Below are 21473 nucleotides of genomic sequence, written 5' to 3' on the forward strand. Positions count from 1 at the left end.
AGAAAGAGACAGATATACATAGAGATTTATATAGATAGAGATAGATTGATATTAGATACATTATGGATTGGAAAGAAGTATCTCACAGTATGGCTGGTAAGGTTCTCTTCTGCTGAGCAGGTTTGAGAGGAGGTTTTTTAGCCAGTTTGGATGTAACAAAAGGCTAATCAAAAGAGACTAACAGGATCAATGGAGATTGACAAAACAGCATTTGGCTACATACAGCACAGGATGCAGTCAATAGAAAGATGCACAATCAACACCCAACATTTGCATTATCCATCTTGCTTCTGCAGTGAGGTGGCTGGGAGACTGGGCTGACAAAGAGGCGTAAAGAACGATCAGAGGAAAGTCATCTGACTGAGAACATTTGGTGTTCTTATAAAATTACAAGGTGATACATGGGTTCATTGAATGAGATGTAAGATTTCACTTCCACAATCCCACTTTGTCCTTTATAGGACAGTACAAAATCTTTTTAACATCTGGATAATGGAATAGTTAAGTCCTGCAGGGTAGTGGTCTCACTAATGGGGTGATCAGACACAGTTCACTTGTCCAAGATGCAAGTGTTGAGGTGGACAAGACGACAGGTGACACAGTCAGAAACAGGCAAAGCCATCAGAGGAAGTCCTTCAGTAGTGCTATATGGACGAACTCCACATGCCTGGCAGCTAGATCAGTTTGGACTGTGGGCTGCTCCAATTCGAGTTAGGTTATTGTAAGTGTTTAGTGAAAACAGTGAAGTTGTGCGTTTCTCATTTTTGTCCAAGAAGGGGGCCTACCCCCTGTCAAACTTGGCCCCTGCTGACAGCATCAAGGTGCCACAGAAGAAGCAATCTGGTCAAGACAGCCAGTGAGCAGCAGCACCAGCATCAGTGTCATCTGTTTGTGCCCAATCAGGTAAGTTCTTGGTCAATGTCGGCCTTGTAGGACTGCAGATTTTTCTGCAGCAGGAGGTGTGGATCCACTTGGAGTGGGCAACTCCACTTTGGCTAAAAAGTAACCTCTTTCATACAGCCCTACACGGATCAAGTCATCAGGCTGGATGCGATGGTAATTACTCCTAGAAAGAGAAGTCTGGTCAGCACCTAGTTGTGAAAAAGGAGTTAACTGAAGAGCACAACACAAAGTTCTTTTAGGATAACAAATCTAAAATGGGCCCCTATGGATGCTTTTTGGGATCCCAAACCAGCAGGCAATGTCTCTGATAAACACTTGAGCCGCTGTTTAGCATCTGTGTTTTGCATGGAAAGGGTCAGTCCATTTTAAAAAGGGAATAAACCTTAACAGTTCCAAGAACATATTCATAACAAAAAAACACATTTTCAGGAAAATCCTTAATATCAAAATCCCACCCATTTTCCCTATTTTTTTTCACAGACCACTGAAATGTCTTGCATGAGCAAGTTGAAAGAGTAGGGCACGCAAGCAACTATGTGGCCAGTGTAGAAACCCCACAATCCATCAGAAAACAAAAAATAAAAAACATCGATAAACAAGCAACCACTGGTTAACACAGCAGAGAGCAGGATATCAGCTGCTGTGGGCATGTAACACGTGACGACATTTCATATCTACAGTGCCGTGAAAAGTATTTGCCCCCTTTCTGATTTCTGTTTTTTTTTTTTTTTTTTTGCATTTTTATCACACTTTTATGTTTTGGATCATTAAACTAATTGTAATATCTCACAAAGAAAACCCAAATACAAAATGTAGTTTTCTAAATTATGATTTTTTTTTAAGTGACAAAAAAAAAAATCCAAACCTATCTGGCTCTGTTTGAAAAAGTAATTGCCCCCCTTGTTAAATCATGAGTTAACTGTGATTAACCACAGTTCTTGGAAAGCTGAGTTCAGTTTCACTGGCCACACCTAGGCCTGATTACCCCCAGATTTGTTAAATCAAGAAATCACTTAAATAGAAGCTGTCAGACAAAGTGAAGTAGGCTACAAGATCTCAGAAAGAAACGCATCATGCCATGATCCAAAGAAATTCAAGAACAAATGACTAAATCTATCAGTCTGGAAAGGTTAAAAAGCCACATCCAAGGCTTCAGAACTCCAGTGAACCTCGGTCAGAGCCATTATCCACAAATGGAGAAAACTGGGAACAGTGTTGAACCTTCCCAGGAGTGGTCGGCCAACCAAAATTACTCTAAGAGTGCAACGGTGACTCCCAGGAGGTCACAAAAGAACCCAGAATGACATCCAAAGAACTGCAGGCCTCACTGGCCTCAGTTAAGGTCAGAGTTCATGACTCAACCATAAGACACTGGGCAAAAATGGCATCCATGGGAGAGTTCCAAGGCCAAAACCACTGCTGACAAAAAAGAATACAAATGCTTGTCTCACATTTGCCAAAAAACATCTTGATGATCCCAAGGCTTTCGGAGAAATGTTCTGTGGACCGACTAGACAAAAGTGGAACTATTTGGAAGGTGTGCGTCCTCTTACATGTGGTGTAGAAATAACAGCATTTGATAAAAAGAACATCATGCCAAAAGTCAAACATGGTGGTGTCAGTGTAATGGACCAGCACCATTTGCTGTGATTGATGGAACAATGAATTCTGCTGTCTACCAGAAAATCCTGAAGGTGAATGTCCGGCCATCAGTTTGTGCCCTCAAGCGCTCTTGGGTTATGCAGCAGGACAAGGACCTGAAACATACCAGCAAATCCACCTCTGAATGGCTCGAGAAAAAAAAAAAAAGAAAGAAAAAAGAAAACAAAATTAAGGTTTTGGAGCGGCCAAGTCAAAGTCTGGACTTAAATCCAATTGAGATGCTGTGGTGTGACCCTAAACGGGCAGTTCATGCCTGAAAACCCTACAATACGGCTGAGTTAAAATCATTCTGCAAAGAAGAGTGGGCCGAAATTCCTCCACAGCAATCTGACATACTCTTCACCAGTTATCACAAACTTGATTTCAGTTATTGCAACAAAAGGTGGCACAATCAGTTATTAGGTTCAGGGGCAATGACTTTTTCACACAAGGCCAGATAGGTTTGGATTTTTTTTCCCCTCAATAAATGAAATCATCATTTAGAAACTGCATTTTGTATTTGCTTGTGTCGTGTGATAAATATGCAAAAAAAAAAAAAATCTGGAATCAGAAAGGGGGCAAATACTGTATGTATGCATGTATACATATATATACGGTGCTTAACAAATTAATTAGACCACCCTGTAGCACCCTATAATGTAATAATTTCCTGAAAATGTTATAAATTTTGCACTTAACTCGATCGAAAATGTAATAACACCCAATAATGTAATAACTTCACCAATAATGTAATAAAATATCCTGACTGATAATGTTATAACATTTTTTTCAAAACTGATAATGCAATACTTGAAGATAATGTAATATATATATATATATATATGTTCAATTTCAGTCCAGAGTTCTACATTTTGTGTTTTAAGAATCTAAGAATGTTTTATATACTGGATTTTGAAACAACAGAATGACTATTGGGTTATATTGCAGACCTTGTGCACCATACAGCCATATGCACATGTGCAAATACTCAGGGACATGCAACTACATCCTGGTCTCACTGAGTGGGTGATGGACTTATCTCCTTGGGAGACCAGAATTCCAGCTCAGATAAGCATCTGAGCAGCACTGGAGACCCCAGGTAACTTTTCCCTAAACGTACCTCTTCACATCACAGATTTCCAACAAATCACTACCTCATGAAAAAAAAACACAATCCAACAAAACAACTTTCAGGAACACTTCATTTGAAGAGGGTATACATGAGCGTTCATAACACCAACATACACATTACATGACACCTGACGTAAACATAGACCTACATATCCACTCACAAATGGTTATTATATCACTTTCAGTGTCAAACTGACATCTTACTCTAGGTCAAGTGACATCATGGTCAGCTGACATGCTGTCATACTTATAGTATATTATGAGGTTTACCTGTATAAGACAGTCAGCTCTTTACAGTCCAACAGGAAGTTCAGCTTCTATGTGGTCAACGCTGTAACAACTGGTTATTACGGTACTACAAAGATATATACTGGAAATAGATTGTTGATGAACGTGGACACTGTTAAATGACTGTTTCAGCATCGCAAGTGTAGGTGATGTGATGTGAACTCTACTAGTTTCCCAGAAGCTCACACTTCAAAACTGGGTTTCTGAAGTTTGAGTTATATTGTTTGAATGAATCACCACCTCACATATGTTACTTTTGAAACTGATGAAACTGTTGGACTAACTGGTTATGTTATTAATTGTTATTGGTGAGATATCCAACCTCTAGAATTTATATTTGGTTTACAGTAAGTTAAATGAACCACTGTTAACTAGTCTGATGCTTCCAAAGACATTCATACTACTAGTCTACGTATTTTAGCTGACTTGATACCCTCTTAATGTTCATGAGCAGTTCTGTTTCATTTTGTAAGCTACTCATCATAATGTTGTTTACCAGTAATGTATTACCGTAAGAACCATAAAATTTTCAGTTAAAAAATCTGCTGACACACTCCAACCACATGAGGCCGATAATTGTTATGCATCAGAAGGAACCCAGGGCCCACTGTGCCAGCATATATGGGGCATTTCCACTGTACAGATGGCCCAAGATCAATGCAAATGATCCCCAAGCACTCAGAGAATTTGCAGACTTCTTGCAAGGAAGAAGCAATCCCAAAAGTGAAAGGGCTGGCAATCCTGAATGATTGTGAAGAGAACCAAAAACTGCTTAAAGATGACTTAACAGGGTTGTGTGAATGTGGAGTAGTATGTTGTTGAAGAACTTCATAGTGGTTGGTGACACTGAAAAATTTAATATCAATCCGATACCAAGTAAATACAGGACCAGTATCACCAATACCAATACTTTTTACTCATAAAAGCAGCAGTATACAAAATGATTAAATTGATATAAATAAGGCCAACAAAAACTCCAAAAACATAATGTTTCATTTATTTATCAATCTTAATAAACTGAACTATTTTTTTCTGTTAACTTTAACTATTGACTAAGTTTTAAGAGTAAAACGTATTTCAAAGCAGGATTTTAACTTTGTATTTTTTTGTGATATAGGACTTGTTTTGATCTATTTTGTAGGCGCCACTATGCCTAATGGTTGGACTGTTTAGTGAATTAATCTGTGTACTATTCAATCTGTGGTTTGAGAAAATGTTGCAAAAAATCTAATTTTTGACAAACTAGTAAACAGTAATAAAGGGGAATGGATTTATAAGTGTGCTCTCAAGTAAATATTAAGAAAATCACACTTGCATCACAGTCAGATTCTTTTTTTTTTTTTTTTTTTTTTTTACTAACAGCACTAGCTGTGGCTTTGGCTCAATGAAAAATGCCATCAATGTTATTAGTCAGAAAATGAGCAGATTAGACATGAATCTAACATCCTCTTTTTGTATCAGTTTTTTTATGACTTTGAGATTAAAAGTTGTGAGACACTGGAAATGCTGACTCACCTTTGCATTTATGTGGAAAGTTATCCCACAAATCTGCAGCAGTTTATTTCTGCCATTCTCTCCAGTTTGATACAGACACGATGGACTGAATAACCGCATGTGTGCTGATGCCTTGAGTGTGTATGTGCATGTTTGATCCAACTGATTGGTCTTTACAGTCATGTGACATGGAAAGCAGTGCAGCAGCAGACTTTTGGCCCAACAGACAGAGGAAATCCAAAACTTGTGTCTTAACACACTAGATATGTTGGAATATGGTTATGTAAACATGTGAAAACACTAAGATCAACATGTGACTGACTTTTGAATATAGACCACTGGAATGTTTTTCATCTCTTTCTCGGCTGGGTTTCATTTTGGCGGGGCAAATAAGGTGATGTCACCAGTCCACAGTGGGAAATGACCCCGTCCCCCTAGAAAAAATCACAGCGCATTTAATCTCAGCACAGACTGTTGTAAGCTGATGTCACTGCCTTCATTAACAGGTAACAGTCAGTTAAATGCTGTTTTTTGTTCATTGTGAGGTAAATTTGCCCAGTCTTTCAGCCACAGTGGCCTATGGATCATTTAAAGCATTGTAACCGAGATCTGAACCAGAAAACTGACTTTGTCTCTTCTTTAGCAAAGATCCAGGCAGGCGCGCTTTGATCAACATTGGTCAACGTAAGGTCAAGGGGCAGGCTAATACAGTGCATGTGTTCCTCCACTCAGATTGTACCATTTTTTAATTGGGGAGGCTCATATTCCTCCTGAGTGGGCGTGGTTTCAGCTCATTCAACAGACAGGCCCACACCATCCTAGAGCAGGTTTTAGTGCTTCATTTTTCATGAATTTAAGCTTAATTTTATAAACCTATGGATGTTTTTATCTGACTGTAATTTGACCTGGGGGTTCATAACACAGTGACCTATCATACAACAAATCTAAATACAGATTTATTTTCACTTTACAGGGACTTTAAACAAAGAGGTCCAAATGTTCTGCAACCCCATTACTGCCCCACCCCTAATGACTTCCAAATCCACAGATGACAGATTGCCAGAGAGACCAATAACATTCAGCACGAGTGCTCAAAGAACACCAACAAGAAACATCAAGTTATAAGGCAAGACCACCATGCTCAGTCTGTGAAGACAAAAACACATGATATTGCCAACTGCCAAAATCAGAGTCAAATGAAGCTCTGAGCAAATGGGTTCTGGGTCACTGGTGGTGAAGCTGATACATGGGCCATTCTGTTGAATTGGTGACAATTTAGAGTTGGAATTTGATCAAAATGTTTATGCTATTTCATAAACATTTTTACTATATAGACTGGTTGCACTATTTCTAAGGGATACATATTTAGTAAAGGTACACTCAGCATTCATTTTTTTTTTTGAATGATCTCTTAATAACTTTACTTTCCCCAAATTTGTCACTACTGCAACGTAGACTTCTTCTCAGAATAAAAATCATTGTTTGACCTTTGCGAATTTTGCTTCAACCCCCAAGACAAGGAATGGGATTTTAACCTTGTAATCAATTAAATAATTCACATTATTATCAACTTCCATACACATTTATTTGGATGGACATAAATGTACTTACCTAGACACATTTAATACAAAAATTTTGAGTAGAGTCACAAATGACAGTTAAAACTGATAAAAGAAGGTATCAAAGTGTGTGAACTTTCCACAACTAAAGTTACTAGGTCAATCAACCAATCAGTTCATGTTTGGATTAGTGCCAATTCATAACTGAAGTCATCTTAAGACACTTTACAAGTAGGGCTCACCTGGACATTACCCTCTAATGTGGCCTATTATAAGAAGACCAGCTGTTTTTGTACATGGCCACATAGATGCCTTTTCTCCTCAGCAGTGCTACAGAAGTCTCTGTATTTCACAAACACTATGGGTTTTCCAAGGGGAAGAACATTCTTTCCCATGAGAAGCCAATTTACCTGTTTGGTACACTGAGAAGTATGCTTGTTAAGGACAGACATTCAGGCTGAGGGCAAGGCTGCAGCAAGAGGAGGTTTTTGAATGACTGACAGCGTTGTATGTACCCCATTTATAAAGTGAAGGTTGACCATCGATATGGAGATCCCAACACTATTTGTCCCTCTTTCTCTCAAGCAACTACTCTTTCAGGTCATCTGTCACCACCAGTGGTAGTTTCATTGAAGTTTTCACTTTGTCTGTGCAGTCCTTCGATGCATGCAGGTTGAAATCCAAGCTAAGCAGACAACCTAAGAGCATTTTCATGTCACTGTAAATCAAAAGACTTAGATCATTCAAGCTTATAGAGTGTTAGTTTTTGATTCTTTCTTCCATCGTCCTCGTTTTCTCCTTCTGTTGGACACAGAGATCACGTCTGTTGAGTGTCTTAATCCACAGCAGTCAACACTTTCTTTTCAATTTGTTGTTTAAAAAATTTTACACTCAGATAACACACACACACCTTTTCAGTCAGGAAGCATTATTTAGGTTCAAATTTAGGGACTGTGCAAAGAACAGCCGAGCATTGTATGTCTGCTAATATCACAACCTTGTCCTGCCTCACTTTACTGGGCCTCTTAAGGTGTGCTATGGTATCTGGCTGGCTCCAAAACTATAACAATAGGTTCAATAAGTCCTGTATGTTGCAAAGTGAGGCCTCTGTGGTTCATACTTGACACAGATGCTCAATGGGATTGAGATGTAAAGAAACTGTGAGGCCAAATTGACACTGCCAGCCCATGTTATTCTACTTCTCTTATTGTCAGATTCTGAGGCTCACATGCCCATTGTTAGCACTTTTGATGGTTGACAGTGGTCAGCATGGACACCCTTTTAAGTCTGTGGCTATGCCCATTTGCAATAAACTGCAATGTGCTGTAAATTATGAGCCTTCTCTAACAGAACTGGCATAAACTTTTTTATTTAAGCTATTTGAGTTTCAAAGGCTCAGTCCATATGAGTTTGACACTGTTGCCCGTTCCCATGTAACTTTTGCTAACTGATCACTGGAGATGAGGAACACTCTACAAGGGCAACAGTTTGAGATGCTATGGCCCAGTTCTCTAGTTATCACAATTTGACCTTTATTAGTCATTCACATTCTCAACCTTTACCTGCTTTCCCAGTTTTAAACATATCAACGTAGAAGATAAAATCTTCCCTTGCTGCTCTCCCCTAACTACGGCAACTTCCATTGAGTTGCTGTAGAAAGGGGATAATCCATTATTTACTTCACCTGTCAGTTGTCAAAATGCAGTTGTTGTTATCATTGTATGTCTGACATACATCCAAGCCTTTTGATCCTTAATGATCTAGACTCATAAGGATCTGAAAACTTGATTTTAGTCCAGACATTGGCCTACACTTTCAACTGTGTGGATTTGAATAGCATATTCAGTAGCTTGCAAAAGTATTCATAACCCTTTAACTTTTCCACATTACTTCATGTTACAACCACCTAAAACATAAATTTATTTTATTGGGATTTCATGATCAACATCAATTGGCACATAATTGTGAAGTGAAAGGAAAATTTTTCATGGCTTTCAAAATATTTGCCAAAAGCCATTAGGGTGACACACCAAGCATGTGGAAGAAGGTGCTTTCGTCAGATGAGACCAAAGTTGTTCTTTTTTGACTAAATGCAATGCACTATGTGTGGCAGAAAACTAACACTACACATCACCCTAAACACACTATCCCCACCGTGAAACAGGGGGGTGGCAGCATCATGCTGTGTGGATGCTTTTCTTCAGCTGGGACAGGGGAGCTGGTCAGAGTTGATGGCAAGATGGATAGAGCAAAATACAGGGCAATTTTGAAGGAAAACTTGTTGGAATCGGCAAAAGACTTGAGACTGGGCAGAGGTTCACCTTCCGGCAGGACAACGACCCTAAACATACAACCAGAGCTACAATGGAATGGTTTAGATTGAAGCATATTCATGTGTTAGAATGGCCCTGTCAAAGTCCAGACCTAAATCCCATTGAGAATCTGTGGTGAGACTTGGAAATTGCTGTTCACAGACACTTTCCATCAAATCTGACTGAGCTTGAGCTGTTTTGCAAAGAAGAATGAGCAAAAATTTCAATCTCTAAATGTGCAAAGTTGGTAGACATACCCCAAAAGACTTTCAGCTGTAATTGCAGCGAAAGGTGGCTCTACAAAGTGTTGGCTCCAGGGGGCTGAATAATTTTGCACACCACATGTTTCAGATTTTTATTTGTAAAATATTTTGAAAGCCATGTATAATTTTCCTTTCACTTCACAATTATGCACCACTTTATGTTGATCATGAAATCCCAATAAAATATATTTACATTTCAGGTGGTTGTAATGTAAAGAAATGTGGAGAAGTTCAAGGGGTATGAATACTTTTGCAAGCCACTGTATATACATAACTGCATGTTCATACCTTTCCGTTTATGATGAATATGTTTTAATTTTGTAAAGCTGACCTGAATTCAGATCATCTCCACTACCAGCTTGTCTGTGTTCTAGACCAGAAAATCCAAGAATGCTAGTGAAAATTGCAGTGAATCTATTTTGTACAACGTTAAGGTGACATATAAAATACTTTCAGAATACTCTATCGACATAGGAAAAAACACAGCATGTGACAAAACAGCAACAGTTAAAGTATTAATATTACTGATGTGACCAGAATTGAAACCCTTTAATAATTTTCCAAATAATAAATTCATCAGGATAAATAAATCATAGAAACTGCAAACATGCTTGTTCAGCCATCTTTTCATTTTTCAATGTAAAATATGTACATTATGATTCTGAAAAACAGGAATTAACTCTTGACACTCAAGTGCTGATAAACTAGTCCAACTATCATCAATTATTTTACAAACCACCAGTTCCATCAAAATCTATTGAGTAAGTTCTGACTTTTTAAAAATGTTTTAACATTATACAATCTGGAAAAAAAGTATTTAAAGTACTATGAGAAACAGGATGGAAGTGTTTGACATTTCTCAAGCAGATACACAGTTGCTGTGTTGTGATCTGAATTGTGAATCCCCACTATTCCATACTTGATACACACTCAACAAAACCATTTTAGTGACAGCAGGAACAGCATATAAAAAGAGACATATTTGGGATAATTACACCAAATCACAAGAAAATGGGTGGAAATGCCTTTAAGGCAGGTTGCAGTTGCTGAAATGTCACTAGTGAGGGGAAGAGCAAAGCACGCGGTTTTAAACAAAACAGAGGATGTTAACACCTTACATTAACATTTACAACCAAAAATAGGTGTTAAACAAGGTGTAAACAGCCTGAAAAGGTTTGGCAAAAACACAGTCGATAGCTGATTCTTTTAGATCATGCTCAGTACTGCTCTTTTTTCTAAGAGCAGTTGACCAAAATTAGAGCAAAGGATAGTTATTTTTGTAAAAACAAAAAAGACAAAAACAAAAAAAAAACAACAATGGGTTCAACATCACAAATACAGGTAAATATGTGTCAGAAACAGATCTTTGAGGACAAAGCTCTGATGAAAATTCCTCTCGTTCAGTGATGCCAGCAAAGCCACAAAGTCAGAAAATGCCTGAAAAGCACCACAGAGCTTATAATAGTGTACTTTGATATAAACTCTGACCACTGCAATAGCTCTGCACAGAACAAGGACCATAAAGTGCTGGCATTCTGTCAAAAATGTGTTGAGCTTAAGGATAGAAGTGTAAGGTGATTCTGTCAAGGTGCACTGACTGAGCTTCAATTTGGAAGCCCTCGACGTAGCTTGTTTGCTGAACACCCAATGAGCTCCATTTTTGTGAAGGGATTGGGAAAAAAGACTACAGCATTTTGCTAAATTGTAGTGTCACATTAATTTAACGGGCAACTCTCTTCATACACACAAAAACACTCAAACAACATCCAATCAGTCTGTTCTCTCCTAAAGATGCTCCTCCCTTCCTCATCTGATGCAGGAAAAGCTCAGCAGATGCTGGGTTTACATGGCTTCCATTGCCCAGCGCTGCAGGTCCTCCATGTCATCCTCATCCTCCTCTTTCCTGGCTTTAGAGGGAGAACAGATAAAACATAAATGTAGTGAGTGATGTAAATGAATTTGCTCTGTAATAATTAGCTGATCTGGACTTGTCTATGTACATCCCTTTTGACCAGGAAGAACACTGAATCTCTAGGTTAAAGATGAGCACAAAGCTACTTTAAGGAGTTTTTAACTGGTTACTATAATCGATAATCTTTAAAATGAAATGAGACCATTACCATTATGATTCAGAACTTCAATCTAATTTTCAGGGTCCTAAACTCCTTTCCATTGACTGTTAAAATATGGACAAAGTCTCAGTGATATCAACATCTGGTTTCTGAAAGGGACTTTCACAGCTTGTCGATAGTGGCTGCCGTATCAAAAGCATTGTTCCAACATAACTTCCAGTCGACCTGACAACCAGGCAAAGAGGTGAAGCTTATGTTGGGCTTTAGTGCCAGACTATCAGTTTGGTTAGCCTTATTATGAATAACTTCTTTTCTTCTGAAATTTAATGTGATTTTTTTTTCTCTATTTTCCACAGAAGAGAGTAATGTCAGAGATTAATTTGACAGTTAAAAGAACAGGATTGTTTTTTTCTTAAGCAGATATTAAAGATTGATCTTGTTTTCTGCATGAATTGGTTATCAAATGTGATGTGATCTGCAGCTAAGTCACAGGTATAGATAAACACAATGTGCTGAACCTAACACCACACAAGTAACTACAATTTCATGTCTTCACTGAACACAGCCATGAATCATTCAGAGTGCTGCTGGAAAAAGTAAGCAAACCCTTAGGTCAGTGACTCTTAAAGAGCTAATTTGAGTCAGCAGATAGCACACCTGAAGACCAATCAATTAAAGGAGATCTGAGCCTGGTGAAGAGCTATTGTGACTTACAAAAACCCGCAAAATTTTTGAGGTGACTCTTCACAAGAAGCATCTGCTGATGTGATCCATGCCTCTCCAAAAAAAGAGATCTCCTAAGACCTTGGATCAAGAAATGTTGAATTGTGTAAGACTGTAAGGGCTTACAAAGTCATTTCGAAGACTTTAGGTATTAAACCATCCACAGTTAGACAAACCGTCCACAAATGGAGATGATACAGTTCCATGGCTACTCTCCCTAGAAGTGAGTACCCTGCCAGGCTGACTAGGGGCACACCGCAGAATGCTCAGAGGTTAAAAAGAAACCTAGAGTAATACCTAAAGGCTGAAAGGAATTATTGGAACAATCAACATCTCTGTTCACAAGTGTACCAAACGGTAAAGATTGAACAGCCTTTGCTTTCCAAAAAAAACACTGCATGCCTGAAGTTTGCCAAGAAGCACCTTGACACTCCACGACACTACTGGGAAAAACGTTTGTGGACTAATGAAACTAAGGTTGAGTTGTTTGGTAAGAACATGCAGCACTACGTATGACATAAAAAGGGTACTGGATACCAACATGTGAACATCATCCTCAAAGTGAAGTATGGTGGTGGGAGCATCGTGATTTGCTTTGCTGGCTCAGGGCCTGGGCTGCTCGCCATCATTGAGGGGAAAATAAATTTCCAAGTTTCAAGGTATCCTACAGAATAATGTCAGGGTGACTGTTCGCTAGCTGAAGCTCAGAGAAGTTGGGAGATGCAGCAGGAAAATGATCCTAAATATCAAAGTAAATCTACTACAGCATGGCTTAAAAAGAAAAAAGAAAATCCACCTTTTGAAGTGGCCCAGAGTCCAGACCTGAATCCAACAGAGATGCTGTGGAATAATCTCAAGAGAGCCGTTCAGCCCAGACATCCTAATACTGGTGAGCTGAAGCAGTTCTGCAAGGAAGAATGGTTCAAAATTTCCCCTGAACGTTGTGCAGGTCTGATCAGCAGCTACCGGAAACGCTTGTTATTACTGCCAAAAGAGGCTAACCTGTTATTTACTCAAGGGTTCACTTACTTTTTCCAGCAGTACTGTGAATGTTAAATGGTTGTGTTCAATAAAGACACTAAATATTCTAATTATTTGTGTGGTATTACTATGTAAAGCACATTGTGGTTGTCTATACTTGTGACTTGGAAGCAGATCAGATCACGTTTGATGAACAATTAATGCGGAAAACTAGATCATCTCAAAGGGTTCACATACTTGTGCCTAGCACTGTGTATAGCATCAACATCAAGGATGGTTCTGAAAATGTCTTGATTTAATGTGTATTCTTTAAATTAATTTGTTTCAACCTGAACCACTAGGCAGCAGGAGGAAATATGTCTCAGAGCTGATTGCAGTAAAAGGCATGCTTTAAACAGTCAACTCTAACAGCCTCTGATAACCAGTGGGTAGTTAAAGATAAAAAAAATGTTTTGTTTTTTCATCTAAGGAAAAAATGAGGATATTGCAAAAAGAAGTTTACCTTTATAAAAAAATTTCTACAAATTGGGCATGTTCACATAGATGCATATGTCATTGTCAACCTGTTTCATTTTCAAATTTACAAATGCAACATTAAATTTTGCATTTCCAAGATGAATGGGTTGTCGTATCAGCCAACAACAAACAGAAGACAACCATTTGTGAATACTGTCTTTTTAATTCCAGGATGATGAAACTCTAGTTTTTACAAATGATAAGGGTATAACGAGTAGCAAATAAGCATTATGTCTGTTCAGTCCATACAAATTTTGGAAAGCAGAGAAAAAACTTTCTTTTCTTTAGTCTTCACCATTTAGCTGGCAACTACAGCCAAAAGAGTTTAAATAAATCCCCTAGATCGTCTTCAAAATAATGATAATTATAAATGTTGAAACCACAGGGTTGTAGTTTTTATTTTTCCGGAGACACTCACCAGGTCTGGAAGGTAACGAAGTTGAAGGCACATTGGGAAGGGGGACATTTTCTGGTCCCCCGATCTCCAGTAGATTTTTATCCAGCTCCTCTTGTTCCAGCTCATCCAGCTCTGCAAGAAGCTCATCCTGAAAAGTCACCAATAAACACCAGCATGAGTTGTACATGTTGGGACATGTACATACCAGAAATGGACAAGTTATTCTAATTGAATTGCAGGGTGGCTGTTGATTAGAGGCAAAACAATCTAAGGATTGGCAGTAAAATTCCCACTTTCTACAATTTATAGGGTTGTCCCGATTAGCAATTTTGGCCTCCGATCCCGATACGATTTTTTAATATTGAATATCTGCCGATACCGAGTCCTGATCTGGTACTCATAACATCCCAACTCCACTTTAAAGTGGTGTAAAACAGTTTAACCTGAATAGGATCAAAAACATATGAACCATACAGATTCAAAACAACAATCCTTATTAAAATGTAGCAGCTTAATCTGAGACATGAACCAAAACATTAACAGTGCAATAAAACCCAAATATCAAATACAAGCACTCTTGTTATTTCAGTGCAAATGAGATGCCTGAGCACACGTATCTGAGTTGGATTGAATCTTCTAAAAAAAAAGGCTCATGTAACCGCAGCTAGTGACAGCAGGATCCTTGGATCCAAAGGCACCTGCACATTCAGGGACCGCTTCCAGTGTGAATGCAGGAGCGCACTTTTAAGTGCTTTCTCCCTCATTGAAAGAAATTTCTGAATTCAAACAAAACATCACTTGTCTGTTTTGTAAATACACTGTATGAGGTGCCGTTTTATTGAACGTGCCATGATAGACTGTATTATCTATTCATTGAATGGATTTATCCACATCCATCCAGGACACCTCCCAAAAAAAAGTGTTTGGAAGGGCAGGACCTTTCAAAAAAAATGTTTGAAAACTGATTGGACGAAAGTTCTTACAGGCAAATCAGAGCAACAAGACAAAAATACTAAAGTAGACAGCTTAGTTCCACAAGCAGATGCTGCCGTAGTCAGTAACAGTGGAGCTTGTTGTTGGATTAAATTAATGCTGAGGCAGGTAGAGGGAAGTACAAAAACATCCTCTCTGATAAGGGAATCTTTTGCTGTGGCTGTTTTCTCTTATTTTAAAGGGATACTTCAACATTTTGGCAAATTCGCCCATTGCCATAATCCCTATATTAGTAATAGGTCTGTTTCCTTTAGTTGTCGGTGCAAACTGTTTCTAGATCTGGGGGGACCATTAAACCAACTGCACCAGCTAACGCTATGTTAGTAGACGGAATTTTTGCTTTCCCTCATCAAACTCATCAAATACACAATCCAACAACTCCAAAACGCTCTCGTGGACAAGTTGTGACCTGTACATTCACTAAGCTATGAAGTAATCATGGAACATTACGAGACGGAGATGTTTTAAAGTTAAATGCAAAGCCAGAACTACACTCCAGACATGGCTGCTGCATTGTGTCACTCTGCCCAGTGGTTCACTCAAGAAATAGTTCCAAGTATTTGCTTCATGTGTCATAATGTTACATGATTATACGTTATTATTTCATAGCATGGTGAATGTGAAGGTCAAAACTTGTCCATGAGAGCGTTTTGGAGTCGCTGGATTGTGTATTTGATGAGTTTGATGAGGGAAAGCAAAAATTCCGTTTGCTAACATAGCGTTCGCAGTGCAGCTGGTCTAACGGTCTCCCCAGATCTAGAAACAGCTTGTACCGACAACTAAAGGAAACAAACCTATTAGTAAGACTATAGGAATTATGGCAATGGGCGAATTTGCCAAAATGTTGAAGTATTACTTTAATAAAGAAATGTGGCCCAGTTCTGATAAAACCCAGTTCCAAATTATTATGCAAATTATTTTTTTTATCTGATTTTCCTCAATAGTTGATGTAAACGACAGTCAGTTTAATTTTAAAAAAGTCATCAATTGTTAGAGCATAATCCAAATTTTATTGAACAAATCTCCCAATGAGAACTATATTTCTTTTTCAAAAACAAAAAACTGAAAATGCACTGTTCCACATTATTATGCACAGCAGAGTTTCAGAAAAATTTATAGTTTGTAAAGAACTGAAAATGGTCATTTGTTGAATTTACAGCATTAGGAGGTCAGATTTACTGAAATCAAAAGCTATTTCAATCAAAACCATCAGGCCAAGCTACATGTTAACATAGCACCCATTCTTTGATATCACCTTCACAATTCTTGCATCCATCAAACTTGTGAGTTTTTGAAGAGTTTCTGCTTGAATTGCTTTGCAAAATGTCAGATAGCCTCCCCAGGGTATATGCAGGAATCTTGAAGTTAATTTTAATACCTTTTTAAGACTTTTTCAAGACCTTCTCAATATTTTTTAATACCTCACTGCCACTTCAAGCTGTAACCATTTACATCAGTGATATAGCTCGCTCTGGTGCTCTCAGAGACAATTTATGAACACACCCACAATAGCCTAGTTTATTATGTACCTGTTCATCTTTGTTTTTTAATAAAAATGAATAAATTCACACACTTTTACGATGTTTTTGGGACTCAAACTCTTGGACAGCTAATTCAGAAAAAATACTTTCAAAATTTAAGACTTTATAAAGTCGTGATAAGACTTTTTAATACCTTTTAAGGATCTTAATTTTCCCAAAATTGATTTATCACCTTTTACTACTTTTCAAAACCCCATGGATACCCTGCTCCCAGAGCTGCTGTTTTGGTGTGAACTACCTCCCACCCTCATAGCTCTTTTACTTGAGGATGCTCCAAAGGTTCTCAGTAGGGTTGAGGTCAGGGAGGATGGGGGCCACACCATGAGTTCAACCCATCCAGGGTTGCACAGCACTCATCAGTAAACAAGACTGTTTGAAAATGAGTCTTCATGTATTACTGTATCTATTGTGAGCATTGGTTAAGGGGGGCTGAATAGTAGGTTTATGCACGACTGCCAGCCTCTGGAGGATCCTACACCTTGAGGTTCGTGGGACTCCAGAGGCCCCTGCAGCTTCAAATACCTGTTTGCTGCTTTGTAATGGCATTTTAGCAGCTGCTCTCTTAATCCGATGAATTTGTCTGGCAGAGACCTTCCTCACTGTGCCTTTATCTGCATGAACCCGTCTGTGCTCTGAATCAGCCATGAATTTCTTCACAGTACGATGATCATGCTTAAATTTTCGTGAAATAGCTAACGTTTTCATACCTTGTCCAAGGCATTGCATTATTTGATGCTTTTCAGCAGCAGAGAGATCCTTTTTCTTTCCCATATTGCTTGAAACCTGTGGCCTGCTTAAAAATGTGGAACGTCCATCTTAAGTAGTTTCACTTAATTGGGCTCACCTGGCAAACTAATTATCACAGGTGTCTGAGACTGATTTCAGTGATCCAAAGAGCCCTGAGACACAACACCATCCATGAGTTTAATTGAAAAACAAAAAATTGAATGTTTATGACACTAAAATCCAATGTGCATAGAAATTTGGGAAGCAGTGTACCCTGGCTTTCAGCAGGGTGTGAGAAGGATGACAACCTCTTGTCCATCATGAAAAGCTTTCAATGTTTTTTTTTTTTTTTTACTCAATTAAGAAATGTGGCCCAGTTCTAATGAAACTGGTGTTTTACTACAGCTGCATCTTCTAGTACAATTACAACTAAACCCTGCCAGCAATTACAACCTCGTTCTCCATCCATTTTGAGACCAGGCACAATCATTTCAGATTTGAGCTTAGCAAAATGGCTTTGTCTGATAACAGACACATAATGTGGCCAGTTCATTTGCTTTGCCCAAATCAAAATATGAAGTAAGCAGCTGAGATGGGTGGAGCTCTACAGTGCTGGTCTCTGCTCGTCACATTGTTATTTTTTTGATTGAGAGAATTTTATGTATTGTGCATGTCAAACCAAAACTCTGCATAGCCTAGTGAATCACTAAACTAGGCTAGGCATCATTAACAAATTATAGGTTAATTTCAACTTTGTCAGCTACTTTTTACCATTAGTTCAACACACATTACCTCATGGAAAACACAGAAAAAAAACAAAAACTTGCTGACAATATCAGATTGGTCAATGGCACTATCTAATAACAATCTCAGAAAAATTAGGCATGGACAGTTAATCAGCTGTCTGCTTAGAGATTGTTGACTTAAAATTTTCACTTGTATAGGAAAAAATCATGACATCAAGACTGTTACCTACCTCATCAAACTCTTCTCCAAAGCCTACAGGTTTAGAGATTGCATCAGATATTTCCTGGGCCAGCTCCTGCTGCTCTGTAATGTCCTGCATCAGGTCATCCACCTTGTCAATGTCCCTGATCAAGCAAATATGGTTATGATTAAAACAGTGCACAGTCTTTACATGGGCAATTTACCAACTCAAAACGATCAGTTTCGGCATGAAAAAAACAACGAAAATGTATACTTTAACTACTTGCATTGTGCATTGATTGATTGAGTACTTTTCAAAGGGATATGTGTACATCTTTGTAATATGCCCTGTTGTTTTTTGTTAATATATTTTAGTCACTTGATGGAAAAACAAACAAAACAAACAAAAATGCACATCTAAAGTACACAGAGGAAGTTAAATGGTCTGTTCCTGACAAAGCAAAACATACTTCAGATAACTCAAATCAGACTAAAGTACATCTCCAAAATGGCACAAAGGTGATCAACCAATCAAAGAGTAAAGAAAGTAACTGGTGACTGTTGATATTACATGTTTTCGTGGGCAGATTTCATCGCTTTGGCAGCAAAGCCCATGTTCTTGAGCACTTCGGTGTTTGTATTGGCATTCTCCAAAGCTTCTCTTTGGAATTCAATTGTAGACAGTGTGCCGTCAATCTGAGCAAGCTGTTTCTCATATCGCTTCTTTCTTTTTAAAGCCTGCAGAGCCGCTGGGGAGAGAGAACACAGAAAAAGTGTCAGGATGGATATATTGTTCAAAAAAAGTCTGCTTTGTGGAAATGAAGGGTAATTACTATGGTTGGGACAAGACACTTATCTCGTGAGATGAGACAAGATTTCTCATGAAAACTCAAGAAAACCAGATGAAATGAGATCAACACTTTTTTAAATTTGATAACAGAAATATCAAAATATCAAACATGTCTTGTATTCATGTGAGAAGTCATTAAATGCAAAGATCCAGGTCCACTTGTCTAACAGTTCAAATTCAATTCAGAAAACATTACTGTCTGTTGTGACAGAAAATCATCTTGGGCATGGCTCAACATACAGTACAACATACAAACCTAAGGCAAACTACATAAAACAGTACATCACAAAAAAAGAGAAAAATACCTAATACGATCAAATTGTCAGGACAAAGATAAAAAACAGTATATTTCTGATATATAACTGATGTTAACTTTTGTGCAAATTGGCCTTATACAAGTAGTTGTAACTGTAGTAGGGGGATTGTTTATCCTTTATCTAAGATGTTTACAGCAGTAGGAATAAAGGAATTTCGGTCATTGTTTTTCTTGACTAGGGGAATTTATGGTGATGACCTGATGGTAAAAGCTGAAAAGATTTGTGCAGTAGGTTTGTGAGATCTGCTGTGATGTGTTTGGTTTTCCTTCAACTGCTTGGGTATGGAGTTCTGATACATGAAGTTTGAGTTTCTCCAGTTATTTTACTTGCTTGTTTAATGATCTGGGAAAGCTTTGATTTGTTTTTTAATGAAATGTATCTGAACCAGGATATTATATTGAAGGTAAGTACCTCTAACTAGTTTAATAGATAAACCTAGATTATCGGTTGTTGTTGTGATTGTTTCTGCCTTTTATTTAACAGGCAGTTTTTCTTAACCACAAATGCTATGTTCATGGTGAAATATTTTTTTAATCATGAAAAAAAAAATATGTAGACCAATGGTTCTCAAATAGTGTGGCATGGCACACTGGTGTTCTGTGGAAATTTGTACAACCATAGTAAACTATGCAACCAATCAAGTTACTGTAAGATGTTTTAAAGAGGCTGTTTTGTATGAATATGGTACGCCTTGAGATTTTGGCTTGATCTTAGGTGTGCCTGGGCTAAACAGTTTAAAATCACTGATCTAGGCAGGCTCTATTTACACAGTGTCTTAACATATTATTTGTTATTAACTGCTGCTATATACATGGATTTGAATGATTGATTGGCTGAAGTCACATTCACATTTCTGACAGGGACATTAGGCTGTTATAAAATGCTGAATCCTTGTAGGGACACGTGAAAGAATATTTGCACAAGTAGGATATCTATTTTTTATCAATACCTACTGTCACGCCCTTAAACAAGTGTTTGCAGTTTAAAATTGTAATGCATCGATCAGTGGAAAATATGCATGCAAATAGACATATACTGGGATTACAAGGTCACAATTGCCTGAATCAGTTACAGTTAATCACTTTTGTATTCATTAGGCATTTCAGTTTTACTTAAGTGGCAACAAAGGCCCTTATTAACACGTTAGGCTGCCATCTGAAGTGACACTTCATTAGTTAGCCAACTTTGCTAACATGCTAACGTTGAAATGATCATTGGCCGGGCGAATTGAATATAGCGCAAAAAACACAAGATATTCTTCATGGAATCTCACCTCTTTTGTTTTTTGTGCCGTTTTTCTTAGCGATCTGTAGTTCCTGCTCGATCTTTTTCTCTAGAAATTCCTGTTTCTTCGTTAGCATCTCCTCCGTCTCCCGGAGTTTCTGGATAGCCTCTTGTGGGCTCGGTCCTTTTCCTCCTTTTCCTCCTCCTCCGAATATCTTCCCAAACAACGACATATCTTGGACTTTTACAACAAACAAATTAAAAAACAGGCCGAAAAAGTACCCCCAAAAATTCACACCTTCTCTGTTACACTGGCACTTCCCCCTGCAAGGATTGTTGATGTTTCACCACTTCCTGGATAAGGCCCGATGACGTCATCTTATCCAATGCGTGGTGACATTCTTTGTCGGATCTGTCTCCATCTCCTGGCAAGAGGGAGGACTTAAATGTTACCGTGTTGTGAATGAGATACTCAAGAATCTTAATTTTTGTTTCACAACTTCTTTTAAACATTCTTATAAACGAGGTTTAGGAGAACCTGTAAAGGCACTGCACTTCTACTGGAGGTCAAATAAAGTTTTATTTATTTTAAGCATATCAAGCTATCAACTATGA

The 21473-nt window shown here is 38.1% G+C and overlaps 1 protein-coding gene across 1 annotated transcript; it reads right to left on the bottom strand.

Moving 5' to 3' along the window:
* Positions 1 to 10121: 10121 nt before the first annotated feature.
* On the bottom strand, positions 10122 to 21237 carry LOC121517258 (charged multivesicular body protein 4b). Its single transcript, XM_041798899.1, has 5 exons — positions 20908 to 21237; positions 19039 to 19216; positions 18517 to 18631; positions 14302 to 14428; positions 10122 to 11498 (listed from the first exon to the last, which is right to left on the bottom strand). Exons 1-5 carry the CDS (start codon positions 21089 to 21091, stop codon positions 11434 to 11436), a joined length of 669 nt encoding a protein of 222 aa, XP_041654833.1. The 5' UTR covers positions 21092 to 21237; the 3' UTR covers positions 10122 to 11433.
* Between the last annotated feature and the right edge of the window lie 236 nt (positions 21238 to 21473).

Source organism: Cheilinus undulatus, linkage group 11 (genome assembly GCF_018320785.1).
Source record: "Cheilinus undulatus linkage group 11, ASM1832078v1, whole genome shotgun sequence".
In the NCBI taxonomy this organism is placed as follows: domain Eukaryota; kingdom Metazoa; phylum Chordata; class Actinopteri; order Labriformes; family Labridae; genus Cheilinus; species Cheilinus undulatus.